General features: G+C 48.2%; 2 protein-coding genes across 7 annotated transcripts in view; one reads left to right on the forward strand and one right to left on the reverse strand.

The window, feature by feature from the left end:
• The first annotated feature begins 14,854 nt into the window (after positions 1–14,854).
• On the forward strand, positions 14,855–17,297 carry Higd1b (HIG1 hypoxia inducible domain family member 1B). Of its 3 annotated transcripts, none has more exons than XM_015995253.3 (4): positions 14,855–14,986; positions 15,694–15,843; positions 16,566–16,700; positions 17,160–17,297. In XM_015995253.3, the coding sequence occupies exons 2-4, from the start codon at positions 15,744–15,746 to the stop codon at positions 17,219–17,221; spliced, it is 297 nt and encodes a 98-aa protein (XP_015850739.1). In that variant the 5' UTR covers positions 14,855–14,986; positions 15,694–15,743; the 3' UTR covers positions 17,222–17,297. The 3 variants fall into 3 exon arrangements, with proteins under 3 accessions (XP_015850739.1, XP_076399574.1, XP_006970642.1); XM_076543459.1 differs by lacking the exon at positions 14,855–14,986 and adding an exon at positions 15,474–15,537; XM_006970580.4 differs by lacking the exon at positions 14,855–14,986 and adding an exon at positions 15,478–15,615.
• A 447-nt stretch (positions 17,298–17,744) lies between these two features.
• Positions 17,745–19,375, reverse strand: part of Eftud2 (elongation factor Tu GTP binding domain containing 2) — a 50,451-nt gene continuing 48,820 nt past the window's right edge. For all 4 annotated transcript variants that reach the window (XM_076543453.1, XM_076543454.1, XM_006970578.4 and 1 more), the window contains 3 exons: positions 18,785–18,938; positions 18,503–18,610; positions 17,745–18,204 (listed from right to left, as the gene is read on the reverse strand). In XM_076543453.1, the coding sequence (XP_076399568.1) occupies positions 18,109–18,204; positions 18,503–18,610; positions 18,785–18,938 (358 nt within the window). In that variant the 3' untranslated portion in view covers positions 17,745–18,108. The remainder of the gene's footprint in view (positions 18,205–18,502; positions 18,611–18,784; positions 18,939–19,375) is intronic.

A 19,375-nucleotide genomic window follows, 5' to 3' on the forward strand; every position in this document is an offset into this window, starting at 1 on the left:
TTGTTTGTTTTTGAGACAGGGTCTCTCTATGTAGTTTTAGTTGTTCTGGAACTTACTGTGGAGACAGGCTGGTCTTCAGATCACAGAGATCCTCCAGCCTCTGCCAGATTAAAGGTGAGGGCCACCCTGTCTGGCTTACGTGATGGCTACTTCTGATCCACATTTGGTTACTGAGAGCCAACACTGTCCCCCTGCTTGGGTCTCTTTAGTTCCTTGACTGGCGTGGCCTCAGTACCAAAGTTCTTCCCAGTTGGCCTTCGCCATCTCATTACCTCTCTAGAGATATATGTCAAGTGGTAAATGTGAAGAGCTTTTAAATACATATAAATGTTAATTTAAAAAAAAAAACATGTTGAGGATAAGGTGCACAGCTCCACACTAGAGCTCATACCTAGGTCGCATATGGCCTTGGGTTTAATCACAGCCCCCTCTTCTAGGGGAAAAAGGATACTAAACAGAGGACCTCAGAACATGAGGACTAGAATGTTAAAGCCACAGCCTGGACACACATGTAAATTGGTACAAATCACTTTGGAGAGCACATATCCACTAAAGTGTCAACACTATGAACACACTAGAACTTTAGAAACTCCATGGGACTTCTACAGAAACGCCTACAGACGGTCACCAAAACACTTGTGACAGAGTGTTCATAGAAGCACTATTCCCAACAGCCAACAAACAAAAAATAGGAACCACTCAATGCCCACCACCCACAGGATAGGTAAATGCTACTATAGTTAAGGATAGATAAATGCTACTATAGTCATCCATTGGTACAGTGTGCATCAATGAGAACAGACAACACCGAATTATATCATCTCGTTAAAAGTTTCCATGTATTTATAGTTTGAAAACAGGCAAAAGGAATTGGTGCTGCTAAGTGAGACAGGACAGCGCCTGGAAAAGAGCATGATGGGACTTTGGGCGGCTAGTTCTGTGCTTGATCTGGATGCTGAATACACAGGTGTGTTTAGTTGGTACATTGAGCTGTAGACAGGTTTTCTTTTTCTTTCTTTCTTGGTGGTAAGAATCAAACTCAGGGGCTCCTGCAGGCTAGGCAACTCTCTACCACTGAACTATACCCCAGACTCGAAGCTGTGTATTGTGCATGCCTGCGTGCGCCGCCACCACCGCCCGACTAATGTCAAATGTCTTAACTGCTCTCCACTTTATTTTTTGAGACAGAATTTCTCACTTAACCTGGAGCTCATTGTTTCAGCTAGACTGGCCAGCCACCAGAATCTCCAGGGATCTTCTCTCTGCCTCCTGGTGGGTCTCTGTGAGTTTGAGGCCTGTCTGGTTTACATAGTGATCTTCAGGGCATTGAGGACTCCATGGAGAGCCAGCCCCTGTCTGAAAACACACACACACACACACACACACACACAGTTACATCCCACTTTTTATGTAGGTGCTGGAGATCCAAACTGGGGTTCTCTTGTTTCCTGACAAGCACTTTACTGACCATCCTCTTCCCAGCCCTGTATAATTTTAAGAGTGTGCTACTTTACTGTGGACTGGAGAGATGGCTCAGTGGTTAAGAGCACTGGATGCTGTCCCAGAGGACTGAGGTTTGATTCTCAGTGCCCACATAGCAGTTCACGGTCATCTGTAACTCCAGTGCCCTAAGGTCTGAAGCCCTCTTCTGGCCTCCACTGACACCAGGCATGCATGTGGTACACAGACATATGTGTGGGCAAACCACACATACACTTTAGAAATCCCATGAGAACTCTACAGAAATGCCTACAGATGTTCAGAAAAATGCTTGTAGCAGAGTGTTCACAGAAGCACGTGAAATACAATAAAATTGAGAAAAATACATCAATAAAACCTTGAGGTCTAGGAATTTGCTTAATATGCGAGGGCCTGGGTTTGAGTTGCTCGCGACAAAGTGAGTTAAAGGTGCTTTGCTACCACGCCTGATGATCTGAGTTTGAGCCACAGGATAGCCAGAGAGGGCTGACTCGTTCACGTTGTGCTCCGGCCTCCACATGTCCTGGATGTCGTGCACGTAGGTGCAGGAGGGAAGAAAAATAGAAGTGGGTTTTTACTAAGGTTTTTGTTGTTTGGGGACAGATTTACACTGTATCCCAGGCTAGCTTTGAACTTGTCATGATCCTCCTTCCTCTGCTTTCCTGAGTGCCAGGATTCTAGACATAAGCCATCTCCCACAGCCTGACTTCATCGGGTTTAATGCTTTATTTATTTACTTGTTTGTTTATTGAGACAAGGTCTCTCTATGTAACTATAGTTGTCCTGTAACTCAATATATAGACCAAGCTAGACTCAAAACTCAGAGAGCTACGCTTCCCTCTGCCTCCTGAGTACTGGGATTAAAGGTGTGCACACCACACAGCAGCAGATGATTGTAAAGGCATGGTAGCTGATAAGCTGCTCATCCTGGATGGATGTGGTGTCAAATATATTCCCAATTACGGTCCCTTGGCCAAGTAGTGGGTACTACACCACACAGGGCTTCCACTGTGCTACCCCATCATTATAACTAATAAGTCTTACATCCTGTTCCAAAAGGTTGATTGCATAGAATTATACATTTTACATAATTAAAGATACACAAGTAGAATCAAATACTCCCTAGGATCATCCTCCTATAAATTGATGAATAAGCCTGCCAGGGAAGCCATCCATTATCTTGGTCCATTTCCTATGGAGACTGGGAACAGTTATCTTCTAAACAGTTATCTTGTTATCAGTCATTATCTCTCTTTAGATGTGTGGTGATGAGTTTCTTTTTAGTCCACACTCACACACACACACACACACACACACACACACACACACACACACACACACTGTGTCTTGTATTAGTTTGCTTGCTGTTGCTGTGAGAAAAGGGTTTACTTTATCTTACAGCTGACAATCCATAATAAAGGAAAGTCAGGGCAGAAACTCAATGCAGGAGTTTGAATCAAAAATCACAGAGGAGGGCCGGAGAGATGGCTCAGAGGTTAAGAGCTATCTTAACTGGCTGCTCTTCCAGTGGTCCTTGAGTTCAATTCCCAGCAACCACATGGCAGCTCACAACTGTCTGTAACTCTAGTTCTAGGGGATTTGACACCTTCCACACCAATGAACATAAAATAAATTAAAACAAAGCAAAACAAAACAAAACAACAAAGACAAAAATCATAGAAGAAGCCGGGCGGCAGTGGTGCTCGCCTTTAATCCCAGCACTCGGGAGGCAGAGCCAGGCAGTTCTCTGTGAGTTCGAGGCCAGCCTGGGCTACAGAGCAAGATCCAGGACAGTCACCAAAACTACACAGAGAAACCCAGTCTCAAAAAAACAAAAACAAAAAACAAACAAACGGAAAAAACAAAAAACAAAACAAAACAACCACAGCGGAGGCACTGGAGAACTGGGTCAGAGGTTAGGAGCACTGGCTGCTCTGGCAGAGGGTTCGATGCGCGCGTCCCCGCAGTGCTAAGGACTGAACCTGGAACCCTGCACAGGTAGGCAAGCAGCATCCCCAGGTCTACAGCACTTGGTGTTAATGTTGTTCTTTAGGCTCTTTTCATCATTACATTTATTATCTATTTAAATAGAAACACGTTGTTGTGTATCCCTGTATCTGTCGTTTTCCTTTTTTCATCTATTTATGTATTTATTTTTTTTTTATGTGCATTGGTGTTTTGCCTGCATGTATGTCTGTGTGAGGGTGTTGAATCTCCTGGAACTGGAGTTACAGTCTTGAGCTGCCATGTAGGTGCTGGGAATTGAACCCGGGTCCTCTGGATGAGCAGTTAGTGCTCTTAACTGCTGAACCATCTCCCCAGCCCCATCCATGTCTGTGTTTGTATACACATGAATGCGAAAGTCAGAGGACAACTTTGGGGAGCTGGTTCTCTCCTTCTACCAGGAGGTTTCCAGGGATCACACTCAGGCCACCAGGACCCCCAGCCAGGACCTTTACCAGCTGAGCCATCTTGCTGGCCCGCTGGTATGTTTTGTTTTGTTTAAACAGGATTGTAGCTGGAAGTTTCTCCGTCCTGCCTGGCCCCTTGGTCCTGCAGCCGCTTATAAAATAATCACTCAAAGGCTTATATTAATTACAAACTGTATGGCCTATGACTTTAGCTTCTTGCTAGCTAGGTCTTTCATCTTTTTTTTTTAAAAGATTTATTTATTTATTATGTACACAGAAGAGGGTGCCAGATCTCATTACAAATGGTTGTGAGCCACCATGTGGGTGCTGGGAATTGAACTCAGGACCTCTGGAAGAGAAGTCGGTGCTCTTAACCTCTGAGCCATCTCTCCAGCCCCTAGCTCTTTCATCTTAAATTAACCCTTTCCTATTCATCTATATGTTGCCACGTGGCCATGGCGTTACTGGTCTGCTGGCATCTTGTCGCTCCTTGGGCGGTGGGCTGGCATCTCTCCCAACTCCACCCTTCTCCATCACCTAACCTTATCCTGCCCTGCCATAGGCCAATGCAGCTTTATTTATTATCCACCGGGAGCCACACATATTCACAGCATACAGAAAGACATCCCACAGTACAGTGTTTCATGTATGCAAGATTAGCCTTGAGCTCAGTATGTAGCCAAGGATAGCCTTGAATTCTGATCCTCCTGCCTCTAACTCAGGTTTATGGCTGGGCATTAAACCAAGGCTTGTGCACACATTCTACTAACTCGTCTACATCCCCAGCCCAGCCCTTAGTTTTTGAGAAAGGGCTAGCGTTGAAGTTATAATCCTCAGCCTCCAAAGTACAGGGATTTCAGGAATACCATGCCCAGCTCAGAGCAACCTTGTAAAGACAGTAAAAATGAGACTCAAGTAAGGTAGCTTGTTTTATGGTAGATAGTTTTATAAGCCAGATCTATAACCTAAAATAAGGTTCCTGTCTTGTAATCGGGACTCTTTGTCCACTTCTCAATCATCTTGATGGCTATAACATCTTTAACTTCATCACAGATGGGAAGCTAGGCTGGAAGCTCTTGTGCGTGGGCATTCCCCGAAGTCTGAAGAGATGGCTCAGGAGCTAAAAATACTTAGTGCTCTTGCAGAAGATCTGGGCTCGGTTCCCAGCACCCACATCTGTCTGTAACTCTAGTGCTAGAGGAGCCAACTCCCTCTTCTGGCCTCCTTTGCATCAGGCACACAAGGAGGTACACAAACATACAGGCAGGCAAAATACTTATACACATGAACAAAATTTAAAAATAAACCCTGGAAACTCAGTGGCTTTAAAAATATTAAACTAGGGGCTGGAGAGATAGCTCAGCGGTTAAGAGCACTGGCTGTTCTTCCAGAGGTCCTGAGTTCAATTCCCAGCAACCACATGGTGTCTCCCAACCATTTGTAATGAAGATCTGGCACCCTCTTCTGGCATGCAGGCAGAACACTGCATACATAATAAATAAATCTAAAAAATATATATATTAATCTAGGCTGGGCATGGTGGCGCACACTTTTGATCCCAGCACTCAAGGCCTGGAGAGATGGCTCAGCCGTTAAAAGCTAGACTTACAACCAAAATCAGGAGGCAGATGCAGGCAGATCTCTGTGAGTTCAAGGCCAGCCTGGTCTACAGAGTGAGCTCCAGGACAGCCAGGGCTACACACAGAGAAACCCTGTCTCAAAAAACAAACAACAAAAAGAAAAAGAAATAAAAGAAAAAGAAAGAAAGAAAAGAAAAGAGAGGCAGCCAGACATTGTGTACATCTTTAATGTCAGAACTTGAAAGGCAGAGGCAGGTGGATCTCTCAGTTGGAGACTGGCCTGGTTTACATAGTGAGTTCCAGGACAGCCAGTGCTACACAAAGAGACCTATCGCTGAGAAGAAAGAAAGAAAGAATGAAAGAATGAATGAGAGCCAAGGCCGAGGAGACAGGAACACTAAGTCCCAGCTTGTGGATCCCAGGTCAGTACATAGCAGGTGCTTGGGAAACGCACTGACTACGTGAATAAACGCTTACCGTCCTTAGACCCAAAGGGACAGCCTACTGAGGAGGAAAAAAAAAAAAAAATAAAAAAAAGGAAGCAAAACAAAGCAACAACAGCAGCAGCAGCAGCAGCAAAACACCACGTTTCAAGCAGGGAAGCAGGTCTGGTTTCCAGGCTCCGGCAGGGAGCGGCTGGGGGCCTGTGCTGTGAGAACCACGTTGCATTTTATTCACATGGGGCTCAGGCAGGAAAAGATCAAAACTCAGTTTGAGAATTTGAGAGTCACCCTGGGGCTCTGTGGTTTGGGAACAGTAAGGTCAGCTTGAAGGCTGCATTGTGTCACTCTTTCCATTCCATACTTTGCAGGGTCCCCACTTGGCTGGCAAACTCAGCGCAGATTCCTCTGTCTTGCAGGGTGGCACAGAGGCCTGGAGGGGTGGCGTGGAAAGAGTACTCAGCGTTAGCAGTGAGTGGCTGAGTCCTGCCTGGCCCAGCCAAGGTGGGAAGGTGGACTGCTCAGGAGTCCTTGGTTCCCTGGGAGATGGGTATTAGTGGCACAAACCTCCCGCCCTGCCTGCTAATCCGGGCGGTTTCAGTTCATCCGCGGGATATACTGAATGGTTTCTTCCTGCCTTTGCCTACAAGGATGTTAGCTGAGTCCGGGCTTGGTTGTGGGAAACTTTTTGAGTAGGTAACACAAGTCATTTAGTGTAGCAGGAAGAGTAAGCCGATTCCCACCAGCTGGGTCCCAGGGCCCTGTTTGTAGATTCTTGTGTATTGATGTTGGATTTTAAATGAAAGATCAGTTTCCTTGGGAGAGTAAGGGCTAGATGCAATATAGTCAGATGCTTAGCTGGGCAGGACCTAAAAACGCCTGTCCTGGTGTCACAGCCCAGACAGACTCTGGACAGACCTGGAACACATGGCTCTGACCCAGGCCTGCCCCAACCTTGGGTAAAGTCCCTGAATGCCTGGAAGACCTGGGTCTAGTAGGCTACCCTGTTAGCTGTGTGGGCTCTTGTTTCCAGCCCCCAACCTTTGGCTTTTTAAAGACAGATTCTCAGGGATGGAGAGATGACTGTGCACTTGAGAGCACGGGCTGCTCTTCCAGTTACTCCAGACTGATTTCCAGCGCCCACCTGCCGCTTCACAACCCTCTAACTCTGGTCCCAGGGGACCGAATGCTCTGTCTGGCCTCCATGACACCAAGCAGGTGCTCAGTGCCCAGACATAATACAAGCAAAACACCCATACATACAATAAAATAATTTTAAAAATTGCTCATAACGGCCAAGCCATTTCACCACCACCTAACAATAATTGAAAAGTATTTTTCATAAAAAAACAATAAGTTCTCAGCCAGGCAGTGGTAGTGCATGCCTTTAATCCCAGCACCTGGGGGGCAGAAGCAGGTCCATCTCTGTGAATTTGAGGCCAGCCTGGGCTACAGAGCAAGTTCCAGGACAGGCTCCAAAAAGTTCTCAGGGCTTGGGAAGATGGCTCATCAGTTGAAAGCACTTGCTATTCTTGCAGAGACCCCAGCTTGGTTCCCAACACCCACATGGCAGCTCATTATTAGAGATACAATATCTTCTTCTGGCCTCCAAGGTCACCAGGCATGCATGTGTTACAAATGCATGCAATCATTCACTCATACACACAAAATTTTTTAAAAAAAGAAAAGAAAAGAGAAAAGAAGTTCTCATGGAGCCCACTCTGGCCCTGAGCTCACCTGGTAGCCAATGAAGACCTTGAATTTCTGATTGTCCTATGCCCACCTCCTAAAATCTAGGGTTAGAGGTAAGTGGCATCCCAGAAGCCTCTCTCTTCCTCCTGTTGCTGGGGATTGAAGAACCAAGGAATCTGTGTATGTTAGGTGTTGAGCACCCTCCACCCTTGAGCTACACCCCAAGCCGTTTGTGCGTGAGAGAGAGAGGAGAGAGAGAGAGAGAGAGAGAGAGAGAGAGAGAGAGAGAGAGAGAGATTGAGAGGGAGATTGAGAGAGGTAGAGAGAGAGAGAGAGAGAGAGAGAGAGAGATTGAGAGGGAGATTGAGAGAGGTAGAGAGAGAGAGAGAGAGAGAGAGAGAGAGAGAGAGAGAGAGAGAGAGAATACCAGGTGTCTGCCCTCACTTTCTGTCTTGTTTGAGGCAGGGTCTCTCTTGTCTGCTGCTGTGCTGTGAACTCCAGGCTCTGGAGTTTCCAGGGTTAGTCTGTCTCATGGCTCCACAGGAGTGTTGGAATTGCAGACTTGTGCCGTGAGGTTCTAGGGATCCAGGCTCAGTTCATCAGGCTTACATAGCAAGGACTTTTAGCTGCTGAGCCATTTCCTCCTCCTCCTCCCCCTCCTCCTTAGTTTTTTTGAGACATTGAGACAGGGTTTCTCTGTGTAGCCCTGGCTGTCCTGGAACTCACTTTGTAGACCAGATTGGCCTCGAACTCAAAGAGATCCACCTGCATCTGCCTCCTGAGTACTGGGATTAAAGGCGTGTGTCACCACTGCTTGGTGTTTTTTAAAACTTAAAAAAAAAAACAACAAACATTTATTTGTATTTTCTGTGTATAAGTGTTTTGCCTGCATGTATCTTTGTAAGCCACACGCATGTATCACCCGAGGAGGCCAGAAGAGGGCATCAGATCCCCTGGAACTGGAGTTGCAACATTTGTGAGCCATCAAGTGGCTGCTAGAAATCCAACCCAGGACCTCTAGAAGAGCAGCCAGTGCTCTTAGTCACTAAGCTATCTCTCCAGCCTGTTTCTTGTTTTTTTTTTTTTTTTGTTTTTTTTTTTTAAACAGTGTGACTCATACCTGCTAGACCAGTATGAAGGATTAAATGTAATATGTAAGGTGCCCAATGTTTTTAGGCTTTTGAAGATCTTGGGTATCATCCCGCCTACAGAGTATTTTAGAGGAAGCTGGGTGATAGATATGGGAATTCCAAAAACACCCAACACAAGGACCTTAGCAAAAGATTTCGGCTTCTGGTGCACCCATTTCCTGTCTGAGTCAAGAGTCTCTGCCAGGATGTTCTACAGGCCAGAACTGTTCCTTCACAAACAGGATTCTGTAACAGTAGCGTTACTCCAGCCAGATCCGTCCCCCAGTCACCATTATCCACACCCTGCATCTCACTGTGTTGCCTCAAATGATCCTGTCTCAGTTCCTGAGTTAGGACTACAGGTCATACCACCGTGTCCAGCTCTACCCATGTCGCCGTACAATCTGTTTCAAATGTGAACAGTCTCCTCTGGAACATATCAAAGGCACTTTCCTGGCTCCACGCCTGTGGCTCTTGGGGATGTCCTTGGACAAATGCTGCAAGGTCCTTAGAACCTTGTTCCAGTTTCTAAATGGGGATGGGGTATCACAGCTTCCCAGGCCCAGCCACTTCCCAAGGACCACCTGCACCTTCAGGCTACATCTGGAGACTCCAATGGCCTAGCTTTCTATTACATTTTTTTTTTTTTGTTTTTGTTTTTGTTTTTAAGTTTTTTGAGACAGGGCTTCTCTTTGTAGCTTTGGAGCCTATCCTGGAACTCGTTCTGCAGCCCAGGCTGGCCGCTGCCGCCGCTGCCACTGCCGCCGCCGCCGCCGCCGCCGCCGCCGCCGCTGCCGCCACCACCACCACCACCACCACCACCACCACCTGGTTCTGTTACTTTTATCTCTCCTCCCTTCCTTCCTTCCCTTTTTCCTTTTCATTTTAAGGCAGGTCTCACTCTGTTGCCCTGAGCTGACCTAGAACTTGGTTTGTTTTTTGTTTTGTTTTGTTAGAGACAGGGTCTCATCATATAGACCAGGCTGGCCTCCTACACAGAGATCCACCTGCCTCTGCCTCCCAAGTGCTGGGATTAAGGGGTGCATCACCACCCCCAGTCCTTATCTCTGCCTTTTGCTTAAACGTTTGGGTTCTGTTTTTTTTTTTTTTCCCCTAAGATGCCTCCTCGGCTCTTCTATTCTGTTCTTTCCAGTTCCATCCCATTCCTTGTCGAGTCCATTCTCATCTTACCCTCACTCACAGCTCTCATTAGCTCAAGGCAGAAGCTACATGTCGCTCCCTAGCCCTGTGCGGCCACTCAACTCTCTTGGGCTATATATAGCCCAGCTGTGCCTTAGATTATGTGCAGAGTTTCAAGACATCACCCCCTCCCGGCAACCAGCTCCACTTCAACATAACAGGGGCAACACCCATGAAGCTTCCAGTTAGGAAGAGGTAACCCAACAGTGTGACTGGGACAGGAGGGGGTCCACACAGCCTGTGACAACCTTCCTAACTGTTGTCAGGAACTTTTCAGTCTGTGACCCATTTCCTGCCACTTGCTCATCCTGGAGGAAGAGGAACAGGCAGTGCCCCGGAGTGCTATCCTCTGGATGGAGGCTGTTTCCACAGAGGAGGGTGGAATCTCAGATCAAGGGGCTAACAAAATATTCAGAGTGAGCCATGTAGTGTATGGGCAGGTTGATTCTGCATCCGACGCCGGCCTATAGACACTGACCTGTACACTTAATCTATCTGCCTGTATATTTAATTTAGGCCCCTCTAAGGCAGATTTTATTAATATGACCTGATTTGGAAGAAAAAGAAGGTTCAGTAAGCAAATTACTAACATAGAAATGCTTACATGGAAACAATTATTAAACACTTGGCATATTAACAAAAATGATGCTGTCATAATTTTATCTTATCTGTTTACTAAAACAGGACACTACAGAAACTTGTTAGTTGAAGTTTTACTGTATGTCCTCAGGTTCCCTAACCCTTTAGTGCTGGGGACCAAACCCAGGGCCTTGGATGCTAGACAAGTGCTGTTCAAAAGTTGTTCCAAATTTTTCGCATAAAAAGGCAATTTTATTTCTTCTATCTCAAGACTTCCCCTGCAGTATATTAAAGTTAGTTCTGGGCAGTGAAATTTGATTTGAGGGATGGTTAGAAGTTTGGTTTTCTCTATTACATACTGTGACTTTGCATAAGTCATTCAATGGAGACTTAGTTTTTCTTTTCTCATTTTGGTTTTTCGAGACAAGGTTTCTCTGTGTAGCCCTGGCTGTCCTGGAACTCACTCTGTAGACCAGCTGGCCTTGATCTCAAAGATCTGCCTGCCTTTGCCTCCCAAATGCTGGGATTAAAGGTGTGTACCACCATGCCTGGCTCAGACCCTCAGTTTTTAATCTGTGAAATGGGAATAGTAATAGTCTCTGTCTCAGAGTTTTTTGGCTAACAGCCTGGGCTCCTGAAACCCCAACAAGCTAGCTTCAGGCACTTGCTCTGCTATGCCTATTAACGAGATGAATAATGGCTAGGCATGGTGGCACATGCCTTTAATACCAGCACTGGAGAGGCAGAGGCAGGCAGGTCTGTGGATCTGAGGCCAGCCTGATCTAACAGCAAGTTCCAGGCCAGTGAGACATCTAAGAGAGAGAGAGAGAGAGAGAGAGAGAGAGAGAGAGAGAGAGAGAGAGAGAGAGAGAGAGAGAGAGAGAGACAGACAGAGAGAGAGAGAGAGAGAGAGAGAGAGAGAGAGAGAGAGAGAGAAAATACAAGAAAGGAAATTTACTCCACATGGTCGTGCTGAGAAAAGGGACTATAAAGAGGTCCAGTGATCCCTACAGCCATCTTTGTGCACTGAAATGAACCTCCAGTCTGGATGGAGGGGAAGAAGACTGCATCGGTCCTGGTGAAGGTGTGGTGGTCCAGCATGTCATTCATCCTCCTTGTTTAGCTCATGTCTATCCTGCAAGACATGTTGTCAGACTGGATAACATCTCTTCCGCAGGTAAGTTCCTCCTGTATCCCGACCAGGTCTTTAGACTTTCCCTTCCATGGGACTCCTGAGAAATCTTAATTCTTTGGAGTCCATTGTTTCAACAGTTCAATAGCAAAGGGAGCATCCCTTCTGCTTGTGCATGTGTGTGTTAGAGTGTGTGTATGCACACTATCCACTGTGTGCATGTGTGTGTGTTAGAGTGTGTGTGAGTGCACACTTGCCACTGTGTGCATGTGTGTGTTACAGTGTGTGTGGGTACACACTTGCCACTGTGTGCATGTGTGTGTTAGAGTGTGTGTGGGTGCACACTAGCCACTGTGTGCATGTGTGTGTTAGAATGTGTGTGGGTGCACACTTGCCACTGTGTGCATGTGTGTGTGTTAGAATGTGTGGGTGCACAGATGCCACTGTGCACAGGTGTATGTAGAGGCCAGAAGTTGATGTCAGGTATCCCAGGTATTGGTGGAGCTGAACTCTGAACTAAATGTCTCCTTTCATTAGCTGGCTTTGTAGTTCACACTTTAATCCCAGCACTCAAGAGGACAGAGAGAGATCTCTGAGTTCAAGGCCAACCTGATCTACATGACAAATTCCAGGCCAGCCTGGGCTACATAGTGACATCCTGTCTCAAAACCCCAAAACTCAAGCCAGGCGGGTGGTGGTGCATGCCTTTAATCCCAGCACTGGGGAGGCAGAGGCAGGTGGATCTCTGTGATTTCGAGGCCAGCGTGGTCTACAGAGTGAGTTCCAGGAAAGGCACAAAGCTACAGAGAAACTCTGTCTCCAAAAACGAAACAAAACAAAACCCAAACTCCTTTTAAGATAAGACTCAGTGAGTAAACGTACTTGCCACCAAGCCTGACAGAGTTTGATCCCCAGAACCCATGTAAAAGCTGGAGGGAAAGAATTGACTCTCTGACCACCACATATGCGCCATGGCATGTACATGACTGCACACATGCATCACATACTCACATAATAGTAATAATTTTTAAGGTTTCAGCAGTGTGCTGGTACATGGCTTTAATTCTAGCACTTTAATTCAGTAGAGGCAGTTGGAGCACTCTTGAGTTCAAGGCCAGCCTAGACATAGCAAATTCCAGGCCAGCTAGGGTGCCATAGTAAGACTACTTAAAATTTTTTTTAGTTGTATGTGTGTGCACACATGTATATAAATGAGTGTAGGCCAGTGACATTGCATCTCCCGGAGTTGGAGTTTCAGGCAGTCTTCATCTACCAGACATGGTTGCTGAGATCCAAACTCAAAATCTTGACCACTCTCCAGCAAAGTAATTTATTTTTAGGTATATGTGTATGTGAGGGGCTACGTGTATGTCTGTGTACCACATATAAGCCTTGTGTCTGCAGAGGTTAGGAGGTACAGGGGCCCCGGAACTGGAGTTACAGGCAGTTGTGAACCACCATGTGGGTTTTCTGCAAAAGCAAGTTATCTTAACCAATGAGCCATGTCTCTAGCCCTTTGTCCCCGTTTTTAAAAAGATTAGAATTTGATGACGATCCCTGTCTTGTCTTATCCAGGCATTTCCTACATGAGGGGAAGAGGATACCACGCATCTCTTGAGAACTCAGGCCAGCATGGGGACATGGAGAGGCAGCACAGAAGTGTGTGAATGACTGAGAGGAGCGTTCTCATGGACACGGGGGATATGGGAAGGCCCTGGGGATTTGCTGTGACCTTGAGCCTGTTCACAGAGCAGTGAGTGTCAGGGAGAGAAAAGAGGGACATCAGCTGCTGGACACATTTCCAGTGCTGAAAAGACTCCTCTGGGGAACACACAAAAGCTTGCATGCACAGAGGCCGAGTGATGTACGGAAGGAAGAAAGGCCTGGGAGGGAGGGGGACCCTCCACAGTGTGTCCTGACCTGTGCCCACTGGGCTTAAAAACAGCTGCTCCTTCATAGTCAGGGATGCCAGGATGGGCCATCAAGAAAGGGTTTCAGATTAGCCAGCTCCCTGGAGGCAGCCAGCCATGGGACGACAGACCACGATACCACTCACTATTTATTAGCTGTGTATCTTTGGACAAGGAATTTGATGTCTCGGAAGCTTAGTTCCTTCCTCTGTGACAGGTCTGAAGCACAAACACCTTGTACAGACAGAGTCATACTCATGTCAAGTCAGGTGACTGCCATGAGACCAGAGTGGAATCCCTCCTGCTGTTCCACTCCTGAGAAAAGTCCCTGACTCTGGCTGGGTGTGGTGGCGCTCGTATTTGATCCCAGCACTGGGGAGGCAGAGGCAGGTGAATCTGAGTTGGAGACCACCCCGGTATACATTATGAGTCCCACACCAGCCAAGGCTATATAGTGAGACCCTGTCTTGGACAACAAAAAGACTCCTTGATCCCCCAGCCCCTCACAACTGGAGCTGAACCTAGGGCTTCCCACTTGGTAACAAGTCTTCACTGCTGAGCTATATTCTAAGTCTACTCATTTTTTTTTCCCCCCCGAGATAGGATATCTCTGTGTAGTTTTGGTGTCTGTCCTGGATCTCGCTCTGTAGACCAGGCTGGCCCTGAACTCACAGAGATCCGCCTGCCTCTGCCTCCTGAGTGCTGGGATTAAAGATGTGTGCTAGCTACCACTGCCCCTCTGTTTTACTTTTTTGATACAGGGTCTATGTTGCCCTGGCTGGCATGGAACTCACAGCAATTCACTTGCTTCTGCCTCCTGAGAGCTGGTATTAAGGTGTGCACCAACACACCTATTTCTTGTCTTGAGACAAAGTCTCACTAAGTTGTCCAGGCTAGTCATGAACTCAACTCTGTAGCCCAGGCTGGCTTTGAGTGTGCAATCCTTTCCTCAGTCTCCTAACTAGCTGAGGTTCCAGGCTTGGTTCAGAAGGAGACCAAGGCTAAGACTAGAAAAATCCTACAACTGAAGTCTCTTACTTACTTCACATTGCTCGTGTGAGTATTTGAAACAATCCACCCTGGGGCAGGACCCAGGGGCCTCATCCACTGTTGTTTCTCCAGCTCTCCACAGCAGCAGTGTTCACATGTGTGCAAACGGGCTCACATCAGGTCTAACCTCACTTTGCTGCATCTGGAGCTCAGCAGATGGTGTGTGTGTGTGTGTGTGTGTGTGTGTGTGTGTGTGTGTGTGTGTGTGTGTGTGTAAGACTGATGCCCTGTTCTCTCCTCCCCGCTTTCATGACTTCAAAGACACTGCTTCCCTGACCCCATAGTGACAACTCTGGCATTGGCTTTGGGCTGATTCAAAGCAGCAGATACTGAGCGCTGGTCTGGCTGTTTGTTCTCCACGTTCTAGCCATCTATCTCTTAGGGTAAGCACGGGCATGCTGGAGACTCAGGGGCTACCAGGAAGAGCTGGCTCAGGCAGTCTCTGTCTTGTGGTTGGATTCAGAGGGCAGCCTACTGGTTGAATCCCTCCCCTGAGGACCGGGACTTCAGCTATGATCAGAGCAGACATTTTTTAGGGGTTTACAAGGAGATCAGGATGAGGTAGTAATAGGTTGGTGAACAGTTTGGGGACCAGAATTTGTTCCTTTAGTTTTGAGGTGTAAAGTACATCAGTGTCCCATCCTTGACATCTGGTCCAGTGGCTTAGTTAACCAGTGTTGCATCTGTTGGGAAGAGCTCAGGCTCCCTAGAGTCAGCTCTTGCTCTGTAGCTCCCTTAGGAGCAACTGTCAACAGATCCAAGACTAAAGGGGCCCCAAGATTCAGAGACTGCTCCAGTCTACTCTGGGGTTTCCAGCTGTTTTTCTTGGCCAGATGATCACACCCATCGGGATGCAGATAGGGAGCAGGAAGCAGAACAGTGAAGTCAGATGAACTAGAGAGGAGGCAGATCAGATGTTAAGGAGGACATGAAAGTAAGCATCAGCGGCCCAAACACCGGAGAGAGAACACCCGGAGAGGCATCTTTTCAAGTGCAGGCTGTGCTGGGCATGGTAAGGTCCTAGCAGGTAACCCTCCGTTCCCCTGGAGACTAACAATCAGAATCCTTATTGTGGACTACCTCCTTCTAGGGCTGGGCTGAAGCCTAGGCACACAGCCGCTAACATCTGGACCCGGGAACATGTCTGCCAACAAGGGCTGGTGGGTGCCACCTGAGGGTGAGGACAACCTGTCTGAGAAGTTCCTAAGGAAGACCAGGGAGTCTCCACTGGTGCCTATAGGTGAGTTGGGGAAGAACAGGGCTGGGGTGGATGCCTCCTCTGTGGGACTTCATGTCTCTTTGTCCTCTTAAAGAATGAGGCACTGGTCAGAAAGTCAAGCGGCCCACCCCTGCACAAGGAACAAACTCTTACAATACAATGAAGGTGCCTGACGGGTGGAGGTGGCAGCTGACTGAATGCAAAGTACACGGGGTGCTAACAGCACGATGGGGTCCGTACTGGGATCTGGGACTGTCCCAAGGTTTCCCTTCCAGGCTCTAGAATATGAAACCTGTACAAAGAGGTGCGACCCAGGAGTGGGTGGAGCAGCTCAGATGGTGGTGGTGGGGTATGCCTGCACATGGAGAAGGAGCATCATGAGGGTCACAGGCACTTAAAAAAATGCCAGAGAGGAAACTCAATATTCCAAACTCAGATGCATGAAATAATCTGCTGCTGGGTGGTGGTGGCACACACCTTTGATCCTAGCACTTGGAAGGCAAAGGCAGGAAAATCTCTGTGAGTTTGAGGTCAGCCTGGTCTACAGAGCAAGTTTCAGGACTGCCAGGGCTACAAAGAGAAACCCTGTCTTGAAAAACTTAAACCAAAAAAAAAAAAAAAAAGAAATGGGAAAAAAAAAAAAAAAAAAAGTCTGCTTAGCTCCCAACCTGCAAGCCCAGAAGGGGCTAAGGGACCCTGGACTTGGACACAGCAGGCCCAGTGATTCCACTGTCTGCCCACAGGCCTAGGAGGCTGCCTGGTGGTAGCGGCGTACAGGATTTACCGGCTGAAGGCTCGGGGTTCCACCAAGCTGTCCATACATCTGATTCACACCCGAGTGGCAGCACAGGCGTGTGCCGTGGGTGCCATCATGCTCGGTAAGCAGTGTGGTGGGCGTCAGAGGGACAGAGAGTCCTCGGTTAACTGGTTCAAAGTTCAAGTCCCTCTGCCCACACTAAAATCCTTGATGAATCCCTCCTCTGAGGCCTTTTCAGGCTTCCCCACTGGTCACTGTTGCTGGGCAATGGGACAGACAGTATGAACACAGCCTGCTTCATGAATTTTCCAGAGGTGAGAACCAGGAAGAAGCAGCAGCTACTTGTGAACTATGACTATGGGCTACTCCCTTTCACTGGGCCTCAGTTTCCCCATGCATAAGGACCACCTCTGGCTAGTCTACTCAGCAGGCTGCTTTGTGCAGAACAGACATCAAAATGCCTATCCGTCTGGCAGCTGTTGGGGCCTGTGGCACACTGATGAGCAGGGAAGCTGGGTCTCAAGGGCAAAGCTGGAAGGGTGGGGAGGATTTAGTGTACTTCTCTTCCTTCTTCACGCAGGTGCCATGTACACAATGTACAGAGATTATATGAAGAGGGTGTCAGAGGATCCTGACAAGTAGAGGACTCCTGAGGTGGCAGGATGGCCCAATTTCCCAGCGGTCTCTATATGTGCCTAATAAAGCCATGTTGAAGAAAGTGAAGTGTCTTACTTGTGAGTAGAGCAGAGCAGAGCAAGAACCGTGGAGGCTGGAGGATGGCCAGTACAATGGGTGGGGACCAAAGGGCTCTGGCCCCAACTCAAGGGGGGAGAGACTCAAGGTGCAGCAGTCTCCTAGGAGGACAGACCTCAGTTCCCAGGGACCAGCCATCCCGGTACCACCTCATGTCCAGCTAGAAGCAGGCTGGAACGGGAATGGGAAAGTGGGGGCTGGGAAGGGGGCCCTGAGGCTCATGGGAACACTGAATCAGACACAGGCATTCCTTCCACCACGGGCTGCTTCCCTAGGGACCCAGTCGGGAAGGCAGCTGCAGCTGGGAGCAGAGGCAGTAACGCCCATGGGAAATCACATACCCAGAATATAAGTGCTCAGATTAGACAGGCAGAGGCTGGGGTAAGGGTGAACGAAAGCAGCAACCAAGGCAGAGGTCAGAATGTTCTGTTCATTTACAAACCATGGCTAAGGTTGGACTTGTAAGAAATAAAAATTCCATGTAAATCCTGAAGACAGGCCCCTGGGGTTAAACACTTTCATCCTGTTCTCGTTCTTCTTCCCTGGGCCCAAGCTCCTCTGTTCCTTGGGAATGGAGCCAGGCAGAGGCCATAGAAGGATCCAGGAGGCCAGATGCCCCTTCCTCACTGGGACACTGGCATGGAGGTTTCTGGGTTGTTCAGAGGGGCCCATAGCAGTTCCCAGATGCTCACAGCATAAAGGCCCAATTACATGGGTCTCAGCTTGAGTCCAGAGCCGTAGGCATTGCAGGGAGCAGGGGCTGCCAGCCCCGGCACTCACATGGGGTAATTGAGTACAACGTCCTGTTTGGCGAGCTCTAGCAACATAGGATCATCGAAGAACTTGCTGATGCTCACATCTTCACTCAGGCCCTGTGGAGAAGGGAGTCAGACACTAGGGTGAGCTCCTCAGGAGGGGTAACCGAGCACAGGGGCATCCAGGCCTGTGCTTGATGGGGAGGAAGGCTGGTCAAGACTGTCTGAGAACTTGTGCCTTTAAGGTACTGTGACAGCTCCTCTGTTTCCTTTGGGTCCTAGGTCTGCTTACCCGAGGGACTGACCTTTCCAAACAGCAGTACACTACCCTCCAAGAGGAAGGAAGACCACACATAACTCCCATGGAGACAGACCCTGGGGGTTGAGGGATGGCAATGGTCTAAAGAACACATACCTTCCTACGACGGGTTTTGATCATGAACTCCCGGGCCAGGTGAGGAGCTGGCTGGGGCTCCAAGGGGCGGATGACAATGCTCTTGTCCAGAGGATCACCAGGCACAATCTAGAATGCAAAGAGATTCAGGTAGTCAAGGCAGCTGCCCAGAGGATTCAGACACAGAAGCAGGAACCTTCTCTAGGGCTGTGGAAGATCCTAGAGAACATCCTGGACAGAAGGGCAACTGGCAAGGAGGGCAGTCTGCTGACCTGGGAGGCCAAGTTGGCCAGGTTTCCTCACCTGCCAATGGTGGAAGACAGACAGGGAAAAGGCCTGCCCCTGGGTATGAGTACGGAGATCAGTCTCAAAGCCGAAAGAGTCGATGGCTGGGATGAAAGCTTTGATTGTGTAGAGAGGGGAGCCTGGGATGGGTGCGTCCTGAGTCACATGCCCCCTGAGAGAGAAAGACAAAAGCCAAGGCCTTAGTTGTACACAGCCCCCAAGGCAAGGGGCAATGGGTCTTCTGGCCCCTCTGTGTATCTTAGCCCAGCACCATCAAAGACGACGGATAAAACATGCTCTGCAGAGGGAACTGGCTTGGGGCTCTTAGCAGAAGCCACAGGAGCAGCTACCTCTGGAGAGAAGGAAAGGGCAAAGATACTGAAGAGATGGGATCTTATGGACAAGCCCATCACTTCTTCATTTTAGAACTCTCCCTGGAGTCGGGGAGGGGGAAGAAGAAGAAATCCCAGCCATTGCCTATGATAAAGCTAGGGCCTGCCTCAGTTCTCTCCCACTTCCTTGTGGAAAACAAGCTCGTGGGCTTCTGGAGTGGAAAGATGAGGAGAGCAATGGCTGGGCACCTCCTCCTTCCCTCCCTCAGCAGCCAAG

Source organism: Peromyscus maniculatus, chromosome 8, assembly GCF_049852395.1.
Source record: "Peromyscus maniculatus bairdii isolate BWxNUB_F1_BW_parent chromosome 8, HU_Pman_BW_mat_3.1, whole genome shotgun sequence".
Classification (NCBI taxonomy): Eukaryota; Metazoa; Chordata; class Mammalia; order Rodentia; family Cricetidae; genus Peromyscus; species Peromyscus maniculatus.